Source organism: Oenanthe melanoleuca, chromosome 9 (genome assembly GCF_029582105.1).
Source record: "Oenanthe melanoleuca isolate GR-GAL-2019-014 chromosome 9, OMel1.0, whole genome shotgun sequence".
NCBI classification, from domain to species: Eukaryota; Metazoa; Chordata; class Aves; order Passeriformes; family Muscicapidae; genus Oenanthe; species Oenanthe melanoleuca.
Genome location: NC_079343.1, coordinates 10,875,677 through 10,894,418, shown reverse-complemented (window position 1 = coordinate 10,894,418; position 18,742 = coordinate 10,875,677). Strand labels below are relative to the sequence as shown.

General features: G+C 37.9%; 1 protein-coding gene across 1 annotated transcript in view; it reads left to right on the top strand.

Annotated features, from left to right (window-relative positions):
* SLC9A9 (solute carrier family 9 member A9) overlaps nucleotides 1-18,742 on the top strand; it is a 172,777-nt gene that overhangs the window by 96,451 nt on the left and 57,584 nt on the right. The window contains exons 13-15 of the mRNA XM_056498959.1: nucleotides 2,012-2,125; nucleotides 3,608-3,719; nucleotides 9,176-9,329. Of these exons, the coding sequence (XP_056354934.1) occupies nucleotides 2,012-2,125; nucleotides 3,608-3,719; nucleotides 9,176-9,329 (380 nt within the window). The remainder of the gene's footprint in view (nucleotides 1-2,011; nucleotides 2,126-3,607; nucleotides 3,720-9,175; nucleotides 9,330-18,742) is intronic.

Here is an 18,742-nt window from a genome sequence, read left to right as displayed (position 1 = left end):
ATGTTCATGTTGTTCATGTTGAGTGCAAACACCCAGACAAGAATGAAAGATTGTTTTTTCTTTAACAATCATTTACTGAAATCAGCCTGGAAGTTTGTAGTGGGAAGAAGGAGGATGCATGTAATGAGCAAAAGGAAGTGAATTTATGGGGAATTGAAAAAGATGCCCTAAACTGGATTTGCAAGAAATCCATAAAGATTGCATCTTGATGAGATTTCTGAGAGACTATGGGGGAGAAGTTTAAAATCAGCTATTCCATGAAAGCACTTCAGGCAAGAGTAAAACCTTGAATTCAGTAAGATTGCTAAGAAAAAGTACAGAGCAAAGGCAATGATGTAGGAAAAAAATCTCTTTTCCTGCAAAAAAAGTATATTAACAGAAGTTTTGAAGATACAAACAAGGAAATATAGTTTAAGAATTTCTGTTTCTAAAATGCTTTAATAATACATCTATTTTAAATTTTTTTGAGTCTTGAATTAGATTTTCTAAATGAAAAATGAAATATTCAGCTCTAAAACCTGTGCTTTTAGAGTAGTGTCCTTCCCTCAAAAGATTTTCATACATACACAGATATCTATTTTATAGAGATGTAGATCCTGTTGTGGCACTCCTGATAGATTTTTCTGTTGTTTCAAATAATGTATCAGATGATACTCCCACAAAGACATGGGATCATATTTGCTTCCCAGTGGAAATGCAAGAATTTATCATAATTTCTATGGATCACAAGATCCCATACTTTGAAGTTTTTGACAACTGCTTTCTCTCATCTAAATTTAATTCAAATAATTTAAGACTGCTAACCTGCAAATATTTTTTGTGTTTGTTTTCATGTTTTTCAGTATTGCAGCACAAAATGAGAGCTATGGAATGTGTGCTTGAGATAATTGATGGTGCTGCCATGGGGTCCAAAACATTCTCCCATATACTAATGGGTTTTATTCCATTTTGCCTCTCAAATTTGTTTTAATGATTGTGACAGCTCTCATTTTTCCTTTGTTGAATCTTAGTGACTGTTACTGGATTTTTATTTCTAGAAGCACAAACATATTACACAAAATACAGAATCCCACTGAGGATGAATAAAACATCTCCACAGTAACATTCTGGATAGTGATGTATGGGCTGGTTGCAGACAGACTGACAAACTTCAGTCCTAGCTCTGCATCAGGATTTGTTGGCATAGGATCCTGAGCTCAAAAGTGACTTCAGAAGTGAAATGCCCCTTTTTCTCTTTATGGTTATTTGTCAGCAATGATTGATTTTTTCCAAATGTGGTTAAATAGGAAAATTTATTTTGTCAGTTTTAATATAATCAATTGCAAATACAATCAAGAGCATCCCCTCAAGGCAAATGAATATTTTGGCTCTGCTTGTTTTTCACAGAAGAAATTCTACCCTACTCATGTATTTCAAGCTTGTTTTATAATACCTTTAAATGATATTATAAATAGAAATGAGTATTGGTATTGATGTCTATACAATAAGTGCAATAAGAGTTTCCATCTGCAGGATAATACTCATGGTAGTAAGAAAGACTGTGCTATATTTTAAAGGGACAGGTTCTTAAAAATCCATTTAGGAAATATTTTTCTCTCTGGCCTTAGTGTCCCCATACCCAGGACTGCACTATGCACAACCACCTGTGTAGCCAGGAGCCATTTCCCAGGCTCACCCCTGTAAACAAGAGTGAAGATGATTTCCCTTAGCTTTCTTGCAGGTTGCATTGAAGCTCATATAACTTATTTGCTGTTTATGTATTTTAGAAGTTGTCTATTTCAAACTTTCATATACAAATCAAGGAAAAACATGCAAGCAACTATGATTTTTAAAGCTAAAAGACACCTTGTTATACTGTATAGCAAATTAGGTGGGTTTAAAATCCTCCCTTGAAATAGCAGCAATTTCTGTTCCTTTCATCTAAACAGTTCTGTATTCCAAGGGAACTTGGGATAATCAGTAGTTTGTTGTAGACACAAGTTATAATTATGTTCTTTCTCTCTCATTTAAGTTGTTCGAGTTCATGAATTTTTTGGCTGAGAATGTCATCTTCTGCTACATGGGACTCGCACTATTTACATTTCAAAATCACATCTTCAATCCTCTTTTCATATTTGGTGCACTTGTATCCTTTACTTTAAAGAAGTACATATCTCTATATATGTGTATGTTTGTGTGTATATATATAAAGATTGTATGTTCCAGGTGAAAAAAGAATTCAACAAGCAAAGCAATCAGTTCCTTGAATACTAAAGATCAGTTTTTTGTCAGTTCAAAATGCAATCATCTATTACCCACGTCCTAGTAGCTGCCCCAATGCATGTAAGTGCATGTTCTTTGGACAGTTGCTGTTTTGGTCCTCTGCTACAGGCAAATAGCTTTAAACCAGCTGGGGAACTTTTGCCAATGGTTTACAAGTGGTGTGAGAAATTGGGATAAGTATTGGGACACGTCTGTGGGGACAGGTGCAGCACAAAACCTTTTCTCCTGTCTGGAGCCAGTGCAGATCCACAAACTGGAGAGCTGCATCCAGACAGATGTGTGCCACAAGCAGGACTTCCCCAGAAACACTTAAATTATATTAAGTCCTTACAAATCACGCAGTTCTGCTTTGCTCAAATCTTACCTTCTTTGATCTTGATATCTCTAGCATACATGGAATGACTTACACCATTGTCTGCCTAGGTGACTGGCAAGAAAATCTCTGTGTCTTTAATTCTTCCATGGTTTCTCAACAAACCTTGCTTGTACAGCAGTACAGATTCTTTTCACGCTGACTATTTATACAATGATATTTTTTTTTGGCTCAGAGCAGCAGCCCTCTGCTTATCACTTTTAAATGAGCTGTAATAGCTTTGAAAGTTGGGAGCATACTGTTTACGTGCAGTAATTTTTCTGCGTAATTTCTAAATGAATAATCAGGGCTGCACCAGAGCTCCCTTGGCTGCAGGCTGGGCTGGATGGCAGCGAGGAGCCAGGAGCTCCTGTGTGCCCAGCAGGGCAGCAGCACAGCCTGTCCTGACAGCCCCTGGATGGACAGGGCAGTGCTGCAGGGCAGGGTAGGGACCACATAAAAGGAGCTCAGAGTGCCTTTCTTTAAATCTGATAACGGCCTCATGTTTCTAATCAAGGCAACTTTTGGGATATATAATAAAGAACTGCATCAGAGGAATGTCCTCAGAGAAGGGGAAGAAAAAGCAAAAAGTGCTGGATGTAGACAATATGAACTGCCAGGAAATAAGGAAGTAATAATCAGGTCCAAAAGCACATTTATTCTCTGAAAATTGCTGCTCAAGGAGATAATGTTCTCTCTGCAATTGATGATGGGCATTTTCCTGAAGGGCTGAAGATGAAGCCACGTGTGACACAAATGTGATGAGTAGAAGAAGTAGAGTGATTGAAGTGAGGTATGATGAATATAAAACCAGCATGTCTGGGGAAGGCAGATCTCTGCCACTGCACAGGAAGCATTAGAACACAGCATGTAAAACATGAAAGAAGATAATATATTTGTTTAGATACACCTTAAAATAATTTTAGAGAAATATTTGGGTTAAGTTAATTATGGTAATTTGTCCGCTGTTTTCCTCAGCATCTTACATTTTAGGTGGCAGTTTTTGTAGCAAGAGCTTCCAACATATACCCACTTTCTTTCCTTTTGAATTTGGGTCGAAAACAAAAGATTCCCAGGAACTTTCAGCACATGATGATGTTTTCAGGTAAGAGCTATTTTGGGGATTTTTGGTATTTTTTCTGTTCACATTTAATAAATGACAAAAATGTCATCTATCACTAGAAAAAGCCACATCTGTCACAAAGAATTCGTTATCTTAAAACTCAAGGTCATCTCTCCAGAGCTACTGAAGCAAATGGATGCCTCCTGATTAAGCTTGCTGTGCTCCTAACCTATTTTAATTTAAGTTTTGGAAACTCACTCCCAGGAAGCCATTGTCTTTCAATCCATTGTCCCCCTCGTGTATTTGAGCTTGATATTTAATTTTATTTATTTTGTTAACCTTGTAGAATAATAAAAAAAAAATTAAAAATCCAGAAGAGGGAGCCATGTTCTGGTCTGATTTGCACATCATCCCCAGAACTGTTAAAGCTCACCTGGATTCCGTATTTTTTTTACTTGTACAAGCTAGAAATAATTCCTCTTGACTTTCTGATGCTAGTTAGGAGAAACTTATAAGCTAAGAATACCTGTTCAGTAAAAGACAGAAATGCAGATACCCTAATGCTATTGATGATATAATTTTCTAAAATTAGAAACTCAGCACCTTTTTTGCTTCATTTCCCTGCCTTTTATGCAAAAATTTATTCCACATTTGTATGGATAAAAGTTCTTGATTGACAGCCTTGATGTACAGAGATCCATTTAGGCAGATAACGAGTGAAATACAATGTGCTGCATTTCAAGCTTCCTCATCAGGACCACTCCACATCAGGGGGCCTCATTTGTGCCTCTGTAATTCCAACTCTCTAGAGAGCAACACAGCAGTTCATTTCTATACCCATTCAATCCTTCTGCTAAAAGCTGCCACGGAAAATGTCAGCTAATTCCAGCGAGGCAGGAGTGAGGGATGCTGGCACATCCAGCAGGAGCTGCCTTTCAGCCCCTCTGCTCCCTGCAATTGTTCCACAGGTAACTCGGATCTCCAGGTCCCTCTGGAAAGCCTAGCAGGTGGCCAACTACACAGCAGCATGAAGAATAGCTTAATATCATTTGGTATCTAGCTCCTGAGCTCCACTTTGGCTTTTGGTTTTCATCAGCTAAAGTACAGAATGGAAAACCTTCTGAAATCTCTCTTATTCTTTAACCTTTCTATCCTCGTTTCCTGCAGTCAAATTTCATTCTCCATGGAACAGCCTGCAGCCAGCAGCTGAACGTGAGAACTCATACACATTAGCTTTCCAGGACAATCTGGCAGCTGAGAACTGAATAGCATGCTTCTAAAATGTAAATGTTAAAATTCCCAGAAAAGTATTTTTTAACTGTTTTCAAAGGAAAAAACCCTCTATTTTGTGGAGAAAAATGTCTTCACGTTATAATAAAGTAATGGCATAATCTGCAGCTATAATAATAAAGACTGTCTCTCATGCTGTCAGCAGCTGCACACTTCACAGAACACAAGATACACAGATTTTCTGTGTAATTCTATTTTTTTAAGATGCACCAAGATTTGTACTTAGCTACCAATAACATTTTTTGTGCTGTAAACTGATCATACTGCATGTAGTGATAAACAGAGAGGACAATGGCTGCCAGAAGAGAGACTCATCACATTTCTGATGAGTAAACAAGGCATTGAATTTGAGTTTGAATGAAATTATCTACAAAGATCAGTAGCAACAGTCACAGAACAGTTTGGGCTGGAGGGGACCTTTAAAGGTTATCTAGTCCAACCCCCTGCAATGAGCAGGGACTAGATCAGGTTGCTCAGAGCCCCATCCCTGACCTCGAGTGTTTCCAGGGATGGGGCATCCACCACCTCTGTGTGTGTTTCACCACCTGCCTTTTTCTGGTACAGCATCAGGTTCTAGCTGATCACAGGGGGAAGTGGCTTCATTCACCACAGCATCACACATTCAGGTGTAGAAAACCATGAACTTGGGGTTCTGTATTATCATTACCAAATCCACCAAACATTTACTGCTTGTTTTGCTGCCACAATCACCAAAGTGATTGCTCAGAAAAATTGCTGAGAAAAGCAATTAAGGTCAGGCAAATACACTGTTGATTAGCATTTGATTGTACCTTACTCTGCAAAGAACTTTCCTGAAGTCATTAAGTGCTGCTTTTTGATGCATATTAATACATTGAGAAAAGGTGGAAGAGTTAGGTTTGGAGGTGGATTATGGAGCATTTTGATTTATAACATTCTTTATTTGCTTCTGCCACTCTTCTAACAATACTTTACAGAGGGTGGATTCACTTCTACTACTGTTTTTAATCATGATTCCTGATAACATTCCATTGTAAATGAAAATTTGATTAGTTCTTTATACAAGGACTAATTAAGCCTCAGCTTCTCAAATTAAGTTGAACATCAGCTAAAGTGAGCAGTCCAACAGTCTCTGCTCATGTGAAAAAGAAACATTTCAGAATCTTAGACTTTATAGCACCTTCCACTCTTCTCCCAACATCTTTATTTACTTTTTACTCTGTTTTCCTCTTCTCTACAATATATAAAAAGGCAGCAGAGAGGCTGGTGGGACACAGTGCTACAGGGGTGGTTGCTGTTAATATAAGGCACTTTACAGAATCAGTGGAGTCTGAAAGGGATGAACACAAATGCAGAATTAAACCAAAAACTGCCCGTGCACAGGCAGCTGTTGTGCAGGCATTTCCATCTACACACTCATACAGACAGGGAGGTGGGAAGTGGCAAGGTGAACTTGCCCAAGGGATGTAGATATGTGAAGAAAAGAAAGCAAGGAAGAAAAGAGCAGAAAACTACAGCTGAAACCAAAACACCAGAGCTACCCACAGAAAGTCTTCTTTCCTGGCAGATGCTTTTCACACCAATCGCAAACACTCCAGCCCTCCAGGGCTTGTTTTTCTTTGTTTGTTCGGGGTGTGGATAAAGGATGGCTAAGAGCCCTACATGGGTTCTGTCCTGGGGGCTCTGGAGCTTAACCCTGGGCTGCTCTGCTTTGAAGGCTCTGGCCCACTAAAAACTAGTGCTTAAAGATGAATCCCTAATGGCTGGCACAAAAAAAAATCTGTTAGGAAATCTGGGATTCAGCCCAAGGATGAATGGATTAACACAGATGTGGAGCTGCCATCAGTGCACCTCTGAAAGTTGAGGGCAGAGAATCTCTGCTAATTGTTCATCACAGCTGGTCCTTCTGCTGCCCCACTCCTTCCAGGTGTAGCTGAGGTACCAACATGCACTGCATCCAATCATTTCACTGGGCTCTGGTGGCATTTTTCCCTGAAGTTTTACAGAAAATTTAATATTCCTTAACTTCAGTCCGTTTCAGCATCTCAGCATTTTCTGAGGTTATTAAAATTCCCTTCCTTCATTTGTACTATTACCTGGAAAGTATTTTGATATTGAGGATTGAGATAGATAGATAGATAGATAGATAGATAGATAGATAGATAGATAGATAGATAGATAGATAGATAGATAGACAGATATAGAAATGATATAGGAAGTCACCCACTATTTTTCTGAAGAAACAGCCAGTCCACTGTGCAAGAAACAGAGACATACTAATTAATTTATATATATATATATACACCCCCTCTTACAAAAACAGATGTTCTAGATTTAAAATTAAATGTGTGATGCAATTGTGGGAAGCAGCATTGTTTTCTACTGGAATGTAGCTGTGCTAATTATCCTGATTACCACCATAACCATTGAAATAAAGACCATTTCAACATCGTTAATTCCCTTCTCAGATACATGTTTAAAATGAGATGATCTTCTTTCCCTGTGAGAAAATAGTAAAGCATCTGCATCCTCAGAGACATCTTTTACACAAAAGCAAAGCCAAGGACAAGCCCAGTGTCTGCCTGTGGGTTCTGAACCTGCTGCCATTGAGTATTTTCACAGAGTGCACTCCAGTCTGCTTCTTCCTTGCAGAAATGGCTTTGTGCTGTTCCCTGGATAAACTTCTATACCAAATAATTGGAAGCCCAGCTTCTATACCAAATAATTCACATTCTAGCTATGTCATAAAGAGCTTTGGAGTTCTAGGCCAAAAATAGTTGCATTTAGCAGTTAATTAAATGATTCTGCATATGTCATCAGTGCCTTACAAGAGGTTTGATTACTAGGTTTAATCTCTCAATACTTTGCAGAGTACTTTTTGGGCTCAGTGTGTATTGCATAGACACAATGACTTTGCTCTCTACACTTATTTTGTGAAATTTTTTTTTGAAAAAATGAAGTACATTTAAATAGGTAAATGAAAGGCATTGGAAAATATAAAGTATTATTTGTATTATGCATCCTGAGGGCTGCAGGCACTAGCAGGCTTTTTCCCTCTCAATTTTTAAACATGGCATTCTGTCAAGGCCTATTTATTTGCCTTATTACTACCTATGGGGCTTTTCTTTTAAAACTCATTTAGCTGTTTTCACCACCTTTGTAATTTCTTGTTTATTCAGTCTGTGGGTGTATAATTCTACAACTATTATAATGTTTCAAGAACGTTAATTTATTCTGCATCCCCTTTCAGATATTTCAAATTATCTTTGAAAAACTATTCATTTTTAAGTCACTTTTTTCTGACTAGTCTTAGAACAATAAATTATTTTAAAGGAATAGATTCTATATTTTCAAGGAAGAAATAAGTAGCATATTTGAGTACAGATTTTAATGTCAATCCTCTTTTTCACTTGCTGCTGACTTCATGAGTAGTCCCACTTAACACAGGGTGGGGGTTTTATGACTGGGGTGGACGGTCTCTGGACAGACTGTGGAGCTTTTTATTTTTTGTTTTTTAGGTTTGTAGTTTATTATAAGGGTGTGGGTGTAAGAGAGTGTAGAGCATGGAGAGTAAGAGAGGGGCATAAGAGAGCAATTTTTCGTTCACAATACAATAAGCATTTTTTTATTATGAATATTTTATTTTTTATTAACTAATTTAATACAATATAATATTTTTTTAGTATTTGCATGCAACTTATAGCAATTACTAAATTACTATGTTTTATGGCTTTTTTATTTGCAACTTTTATTTTTAGACTTTTTTTTGCTGTACTTGGAAGAGGATGTTTGTTGGTTTTTTGGTATTTGTGGCATTTGGCATTATTTAAACAAATGAAGAGGCTTTAAACTTTTACATGGCTGTTTTTAGCTTTTATGTTGAAAAACGCTAACATTTTTATTTTATTTATTGTTTTAGAACTACTTGCTAGGCACTCATAAGATTTTTCTATTTCCTTCTCAACAACACAGGATATAGATTTCTTTTTCAACCTGCACTAAGTTTAGATTACTACTTAATTTGCAATTATTCAAGACAAATAGTTCAGTGCGTATGAAGCAAAAGCGTGATTATTCTGTGAATAGGGGAGTATTGCAAATTTGCTGCAGTAAATCCCAGCCTTTCAGTCAGTGCTTTTCAAGCAGGGCTGTGATGTGAGGATGCCGAGCCCTGCAGTGGGTGTGATGTGGGTCTCTGTCGGTGCTGAGCTGCTCCTGTGGTGCTGCAGGTCTGCGCGGCGCGATCGCCTTCGCGCTGGCCATCCGCGACACGGGCGCACAGCCCCAGCAGATGATGTTCTCCACGGCCCTGCTGATCGTCTTCTTCACCGTCTGGGTCCTCGGGGGGGGCACCACCCCCATGCTCACCTGGCTGCAGATCAGGTCAGTGCAGAGCAGAACCCCGCAGTTCCACTCATCCCTGCGGTCAGTCACTACAGCCGCACTTCCCATGAGCTTTAACGCACATAGATAAATGAAAGGCATTGGACATATAGATAATGTTTGTATTATGCATCCTGAGGGCTGCAGGCACTAGCAGGCTTTTTCCCTCTCAATTTTTAAACATGGCATCCTGTCAAGACCTGTTTAGTTATGTGCCTGTTAGAGGCTCCAGACCACAAGGAACGGGTTCTTCCTAAGTTTGTTAAGCGTAGCTCAGACACGTCCTTGTTTCCTAGGAGTTTGTTTCACTACTTCTCCTTTTAAACACTGTGAATACATCTTAATAGTGTCCTCCTTGCTGCTGAAGAAAGAGCTATACAGGCAGATTTTGCCCTCATACCAAAACCTGCAGTTATCACACAAACATGTAATAAATTGTGTATTTCTGATTATAATGAGAATATGCTGGAAAAATCTTCCTCCACTGCTGCCTTATTGAGGCATTAATTTATTATGCATTGTTTTATATATTATTCTTCACTATATTATTTTTAAATTACTTCATAGTCACTTGTATTCACAGAGAGCGCTGAATGACAAGGGAGGTTAAATGACAAGAGAGAGGGCAATAGAAAACTGGAGCAAAAAGGATCTAATTTAAATGCAGTGTCCTTCCAAATGTGCTTTTTTGAAACTCAGCTTCTAATAATTAGTGTACTCATGCTGATTATTGATTCTGGTTACTTCCCAATCCATTCAGAACTCCCTTCTGTGATTTGTAAGATCACCACAGAAAACCTCAGTATTGAGATAGGCCTGCAATTCACAATTCCTTATCACTTATCCTATATATAGCATATGTTTTCCTTGTTTACAAAATGATGTCTGATTACAAGCCTTCATGTCAGACTTGCTATAAAATAGCAGCTGAAGATAACCAAATTGGGGCTTTTACAAAGAGCAGAGATAAAACTTGCAGACAAAATAAGGACTAGCATAAAAGTGTACTGGATAAACACAAAATGCAGGCATCCATGTACAGTGTGGAGGTTTTCTATCTCTGTGACAGTTTGATTCTTCTTCATGACATGTCTCATGTCCCACAATGTCAATCAAGGCCTTTACAGTTTGGATTCACTGGCACTATCAGTCATCTTCCTGAGATTTGCCACCTTTTCACTGTCAGTCAGCAAGAGTTTTTCCATGTGGCAGTGGAAATGTGGGTGAGAAAGAACTTTCTCATTAGATTGTGGGGAGAAAATCAGTCTGGGTTTCTGTAACAGGAGATAAGGAATAATGCTGAGATTACAGAAAGGGAAATAGGCTGTGAGCAGTCTGAGAGCTTGGGTCACCAGATCCCCTCATGGTTTAGCTCTCTAGGAAATTTTTACATGAAGATTGTCCCTAACAAGCAATTGAATTGGATTCAATGGCATTTCTCCTGCTGCTTAGTGCTACCCAGAGATGCAAAACCCCCCAAGACCACAAGTGAGGGGCTGTTAAAAACTCTCGTATTAACTTTTTACACTGTTCAATGCACGTGCTTCTTTCTCTAGCCTCTTGTACAATCGATTTCACCAAAGGCACTGAAAGTAGACAATCATTATTGATTTGAAATGCTTGTCTCTGAGGATTTCCTCTGAATCCCATCAGATCTGCTAGACATTTTTACCAATAAAATAAATTTGGTTTGTAATCAGGATATAGATTTTCTTGCTATAAAGCTATTAGGTTAATAATTTCCACTTAATTTCTTGACATTGGAACATACATCTTCATAAATTACGAGGAGGTCAAATTGAGATAAAATTTTAAATAGACATTTTTAATTACAAATGCATCTTGAGGCTCTGATTTCTGCTTCTAGTGAAGATATTTAATTGTCCTTTTATAATTTATTACACCTCAATGTGGACTTTTGTCCTTAGCTATCAGCATGTGTCTTTTCAGTCTTAAGTAATTTCTCTAATAATTGTATTTAAAGGAGGTGACAATTCATGGCCATTGATCTTGTATGGATTCTGGCAGATGAGTTTGCTGAGGAAAGTTATGGAGCTGTGGCAAATGACACCAACTTGCTTGGTGTAGCCCCCCAGCATGCTGGCACCTGTGCCTGAACAGCAACTCTGAGCTGCACCTATCCCTATGATTCTTTAGAAGAAAAAGACTGTTTTTGAAGCTAGTTTGGAGGGTACAGCTCACAAAGCCAAGGGAAACTGCATCACCAGTATGAAAATGATGTTATTGTCTCTGAAGAGATTTATTGGAATGGGTTTGGGTGTCATCAGTTACAGAAAAAAAGGGGTGAAGCCAAGGAAATGCTGCAGCCATGGCTATGAGCACAGAAGAGGTTGTCTCACAGCAGCCCTTCGTGATCAGCTGATATGAACACACCTCAGGCTCCTACCCAGGGCAGGTTGAAACTCATCTGTGTGATTCCCCAGTGCTCCAGGGAGCCAGATCTACCAGTACTGCTCAAATCCAAAGCACAGTGCTAGCTCAGTCAATCTAAACAACTAAAGTTATTCACCTCATCAAAATCAAGTGCTTACAGGAAATTAAAAATATGTGGATGGTCACAGTGTCTACACTGGCTTTCCCTACATAAACTACAAGTTGCTGTGTAGGTAAACCTATAGAGAGAATAGTCAGAAACAGCACAATCAAGAAAATAACAGTCCCAAGCAAAGTGTGCTTTTTTGCCAATTTTTCATCATAAAATGATTATCCTGCAGATAATGTATTTAATTGAACTGCAGGCATTCAGAGACTAATCGAGAGGAGTATATGATTTCTGAATATATTTGAATGGATTGAATCTTATTCACATGCACTGTTTTGTGTCCCCTCTCCCTCTGTGAAATAGGCTCCAGTTCCTATCAGCAGCTCAGGAAATGCAGCTCTAAACTCCTCAAGGTTCATCAACTCAGTCTTACCCTAGAGATAAATGCTTGAGTTTATATGGTACAGACCAACTTACCCACAGTTCAGATTTAAAGCATAAATAAATCTATAGCCCTTTCAGTTCAAGATACATTAAAATAACCTACATCAGAAAGAACTCACACCAATATATTTATCATTTGCTCTGCCATACTGCATTACAGTGTTAGAGCAGAAGACAGTACTCAGATCTGTACAGCCTTCTTGTTGTACATCATTGCCCACATATTATAACACGTTTCAATTATTTATTACACTCTCCATAATTTACATTGTGAAGTTCTCATAACAGTGACCAGGACTCTTGGTGTATAAGAGAATAGAACAATAACAATTTTGAAATAAGAGTAGGAATGAAACTTCTTCTGAAAAAAAATCAATATTTGTCTCCATAATATCTGGAATTCCCATAATTTTCCCCCTCTCCTCACACCAATAGCATCAGATCTACGCTTTTCTTTTTCAGTTAAAATTTAACATAATGTAAATATAATCTGTCACTCTATTTTTAGAGAAAAGATTAGCATATGTCCTCAGAGATAACTACCAGTTGATTTGTTCCAGGAATATGTATGGTTTATACATCACTTGTGAACTGTTGCTAAAACATAGAGTAAGATACACTATCAAAATTAACCATGTGCTACAGAAAAAGGCTCAGCTTCCATCTCCCATTAAGAAACGTCTTATTTATTTTGGCTGTCTCCTTTCTAAACACCTGAAACTGAGTTTCAGGGAGTGTTGAGTGTTGCCTTTCTGAAAATGAGGTCGTATTTAAAAGTTCCCAGTTGTCTGGTGCAGTAACTTAGCACTTCCCAGCACAGAGGCTCGTGCACAGTGTTTACAGCACTATCACTGCCATCTGAGAGCAGAACTGCCTGCACCACGTTCCTAAATAATGCATTGTCTTTTGACTTATCTGAGAGTTGTAACAGGAAAAAAAATTGCTTTTACTCCCCATGTGAAAGGTCTATAATCTTCAGTTCTTGGCAGACAATGAATAAACCTGGATCAGCATGTGAAAATAATTTCATAATACATCAACACCAAAACAGAGATAGCCATTTAAGTTTGCAGTCAAATTGAACTATTCAATAAATGTGCCTTCAGAGACATTGAGCATTACTTGCTAATGCTTTTGGATATATGATTCCCTTCATGCCCCATACTCTGATTAAAAATAGAGAGCTACATTTAACAGTAAATCTGCACTGAGAGCTTTGAGGATAAAGGATTCTCCTGACAGGCAGAGCAAAAATTCCAAGCTGTTAATAAAACATGTCCTATAAAAGCACTGTGCTAGGTATTAGGTCTTGTTTGTTTATCATCACCTTCTGTGTAAATGTTTGTCAAGGGATTTCCAGATTCTGTGCATCTCTTTGCAGTGGTTCTTCAGCTGATAGGAAGAATTTTATTCTGTATTCTGAATAAATACTAAGTGGCACTGGATAGTAACTTTTACTACTGTGCCTACCTGGCCACTGCTGTTGGTAAATGCATTTTAGAGAAGAACTGTCTGTGTGTCTAGATGGCCTTAAAATCACACCATTTCTAGTTCACCTGAAACTTCAGTCCCAAACATCCAGCTTTCTCTAGATCCTGAGGCTTGTCATACCCCATTCTTGAGGGATGACCAAGACTGACCTAACTCACATTCTCAGCAAAAACATCTCACTCAGCAGAAAAGTCAACATTTTGGATCTTTCCATATCCAATTTCAACATCAAAGGCTAAGGCAGTGCATATGTTTACCAGAATAGCTCATTAGGGATGTAGATGGGCAATGGGATGGAATGCTGTGCCTTAACTGTGTATGACTATGGCTGTCTACCACAAAAAAAAAAAAAAAACACACCCTGATTAGTAGAATAAGATTCTATGTTTATCTCAGCCATTTAAAAACTAGCTATAGATTGCTGAAAGACAGAACTTAATGACAGAGCAACCACAGTAACATGATCTTGGCCAGGATTATAGCACTACTGCTTCAGTAGCAAAAATATTCTTTTCATTATTCCCAGAGTCTAGAGTAGCACTGCCTGTGTTCTGCTGTGTTCAAAGGGGTGCTGCAGAAAGGGCCTGGACAGAATGGTCTCCTAACAGGTACCTGGGCAACGAGGCTGCAGTCAGCTGAGGAATTATCCTCTTGGTTAAGAGAAGCCTCATCAGAATTTGGTGCTGCATCACTGAGAGCTGCTGTGCTCGTGGAGAAGAGCATCAGACAGTACATCTGCTTCCAGCCATTCCTTATGAGCTAGAGTCAAACTAGAGTTTGATCTCTTAGTGCTTCTCATTTATTCCTAAATTAAGGAAACACATCTTGGCTTTCCTTTCTCCCTCACATGGGCACACAAGGATTAAGCTTCCTGAAACATGGCTGGTCCTTGACACTCTGAATGTACCAGCCAAGAGCGTGTGTACATGCCCTCAGATGATCCTTAATTCAATACTTAGAAATTATTATGAACCTTGTTAATTGCTTTGCTTGTATTCCTTTGAATAGATTTTCCTGTCACCATTTGTCAAGAAGAAGGAGAGTCAGTTTAGAAAAGGAAGTTTAGCTAAATGTCTTTTCCTGGCCTTGGCAGGTTCTCGCTCCTATAACCATATTCCTTTGGGTCATATTTCCTCTAGAGTCCTGGAAAACAGTTTAGTTGAAGTGAAGCATCTGTTTTTTACTGCTGAAAACAAAATCTTCAACTGTAATTTGTGAGCGACCACAACATAGAGATGAACAGTGCAATTAAAGGCAGGATATTTTCAAGCACAGTTATATTTCTGTGCACTTTGTACTGGTTATTGTTTTGCTTTGTGTTTAGAACAGTCATAATCAGCCTAACTGGTGTTCCCTCTCAGTAACAAATATAGTTACAATAAACAAAGTTTGACCTAGTTTGCAGGGTCATATTGCTCTTAAGCATGGTACAATATGTATTTAAATGACACTGCAACAAACACTCCTGTTGAGAGGTCAATCTCAGCCAAGTCACTTCAGCCTGAGGTTTTTTTCACCCAGACACACTTTCAAGAGAGATCACACTGTCTTTGTCTGGAAAAGCATTTAATCCTAAAAAACTCCTCTAGAATCCAGAAATAGCTGTAATTTAATGTAACAAGTCTAACCATAAATGCTGCAACTATTTTTAGTGCACTGTCCTTAGCTGGCCAAATATCTGCTCCTATGAACATCTTCAGGACAACCTTCTGCCTGGCATCTTTTACACTAAATAAAATTTGAATATTCCTGCATTACCACTAATGGCTTATACATGAGAAAACATGTTGCTGACCCCCAGGCTCTCCTCAGCATTAGGATATTACTGATCAACATGCAGACTCTCAGCTCACACAATCTACATTGCTGTTTAAAAAGTGTTTTTCACAATTGTGAAGAACACCTTGAAAATTATTCAAGTAAAACTAAGCTAACAAGGAAGCTCTCAGGTGTTCATGGACAGCCCACAACAAAGGCTCAGAGGAAATGCTGTCCCAGAGTTATTGAAGGAGCATTATCTTCAAGGCACATTGTTTTGCTGATGAGCTCCATCATTGTTCACACACAATATTTTGGGTACAAAGGGAAAACAGTAATTTGGGATTCACTTAGGAGACTGCATGGCTGCCAGTCCCTCTCTGTCTACCCAGTAACTCACCTACCCAGCAGGGTGGGGAACAGCTGGTCCAGAGGGAAAGTGGAAAAGGCAGACTTCAGCTATAGGACATAGAGCCACAATAAATAACTACCAACAATTTCAAGTTTAGCCAAGAGATCGTTGTCATTCAGCATTTGAATAATTTGCATGACAATGTATTGACTCACTTGATGTGGGTCACAGAGAGCAGAAGATCAGATCCTGGTTTATCATTTTGTTCCCCTTGATCCCTATAGTAGCACAGACTAAAATACTGGGTTGGAACCAAGTCAAGGATCTTTTTTGGATACAAAAATATTGCTAGATGTGATACTTTTTCCTTTGGTTGGTGGTTTTTGCCACCGGTTCTGGATTTGTGGGTACATAAGCATTTTATGTATATGTAGTAACTATAAGAAATAGCAGGTCTGGAGTTCCTGACTGAAATAATGTTAGAAAGGCATTCTGCTTCAAACCCAGAGTTCAACATCACACATGAAATTACCTTTGAGCAAAGAAAGCATTTCTTGGGTGACACCTACACTGAAAGGGTTAAGATGAAAGCTGCTTTTGTAATGGTAGCTAGAGCACGATTAGCCTGGGAAATGTTATAAATCAAGAAGCACTATAAAATTGGACATTAAATGTATTGGATGTTATTATAAAAAGAAGAAATTGGATAATTTCCTTTCATTTCTATCTGAAAATGAGAAATCATCCAGGTAATGAATGTCAGTGATCTCCTGAAATGCCTGTCATTTATTTGCAAGGTACTTCTCAGCACAGATAAGGTGTGCATTTGATCTCTCACAGTTATTCACCACAGCATTTTGCCTGAACGGCACTAAAAAAGATTTACAAACATTTCTGCTTGATAATGAAATAAAAGACTAAAATACAGAGGACTTTGGCTTTCTGACTGCAAATGTGAAGGCAGCCCAGGGCAGATGTTGAGTAGGAGATTTTGGATTGTAGCTGTGACTTGTGCATGACTTGTACATGACTCCAGCTATCAAATCTGTTGGTCTTTATTGGCCAGAGGGGTCTAATTTTGAGCACAGTTTCCTAACAGGGCAGACAGTTAAATCCCACCTCACACAGCTTGTATTTCTAGCTCCACATGGCTACTGAAAACAGAAAAAGAAAGGTATGAAAGATACACTTTTATTGCTAGAATATTTGATACAGGAGAGAAGGAAAATTACACAACAATAAAAGATTCATGCCTTTCAGTTTACTAGCAACAAATGGTAAGATGAACTTTCCTCAGATCGAAAACACTGAATAGTTCTGGAAAACTATAAATAAATCTATAATTTGGAATAGAATCCATCCAGCTGGATTTTTGTCAATTAAACTATTTAGTTTATCCTATTTAAAAATACTGTTGCTTTGATATGCCTGATTATGATAAAAAAAAAGGTTTCTTCTATCTAATGCAATAATTTTTTTCTCCCATTAAAACTTCTCTCCTTATCATACAAAAGGCAGCAGTCAACATGAGGAAGTTCTTCAAGTTAAAGAATCAAACAAACCTGTCTAAAAATAGTGCCAGAGAACATCCTAATTATTTGGAACTTTGGAATGAGACTGATGATTTATTGCTTTCTACCAAAATATCCCAAATTAATCTGGAGTTCTTACTGCTCTGTCAGAATTAAATTGGTGCAAGCATAAACCCAGTTTATTTCAAACATATGTCAGAACTGTGTCACTTGAAGATAAGAACAAGGTACAGAAACTGGTTTGAGCCTTTAAAAGTTTGATATAAATATGTAGTATCAAACTGGATTCTAGAAAAAATAAGGATCACATTTACTATGATGAATCTTATATTCCTGGTCTGTAAGTATTGACAAGATAGTGCTTAATTTTTTCTATTATTAGTCAGAAAATGTTGCTTTCTGCAAAATTAGTGCTCTCAAAACTCATTGAACTTTCATATTTTAAGAACTGATACTGATATGACAGTGAAACTGTCAGCTGGACTAAAAAGATAGAAGGGCATGGAAATAATGGTTTTCACATTTGTTAGTTTGCATAATTTCCATTCATCCTTCTGTTTTTCTTGACTAAGAATACTAGATTATCACCAAGAAAATATGAAATTAATGTTTCATTTAGAAGGGATAAAAGTTTTCAGCGTGACTTAAAATATCATTTCATTATGAAAAAACCCAAAATTTTTTCAAACTTTCTCAGGCTTCTTAAGCTTCCCGTGGTTTTCCTTGGTGCTATCAAATATTCCACAAAATGCAAAACCATTTCATTCCATTTTAAAACTCTACATGAACAAAAAACCCCAAAACATACCTTGTGTCTTCCAACAAGAATAAAGGTACTAACTGGGAGATTTGGGGTCTTACAGGCCCTAAGGGTCTTATGCAACATATGGACTGTGACATAAATATTCTAACTAAAAAATTGTGATCCTAAACAATAGAAACATTAGCGGGTACCTCTGGGTTTGCAGAGGAACTTTGTGACTGAAGAGAACTGTGACTTCAGCTTTCATGAAACTCACAGTTCTGGTGAAACATTCCTCTGGAAATTCTGTGTTCTTTTTTAAAATGCAGAGTGGAAGGACAGGTCTGGCATGCTTGATAACAAGCCTATCAAATTGTCCCAGAATTAGTTGAATGTGTAAAGTTAATTAAAGCAGATATTAAGTAATCAAGGCTCTGTATGGCAATCTGGGCTTTTAGCTTTTAATAAACAGATAACTGCAGAGTAATGGACTTTTGTAGAGTGAGTTATCAGAAATAGCCCAACTGGCTGGTCAGTGCATCGTTGAGCTTTGAATGAGAAAATTACCTCTTATCTCAGCAAGAAGTACTT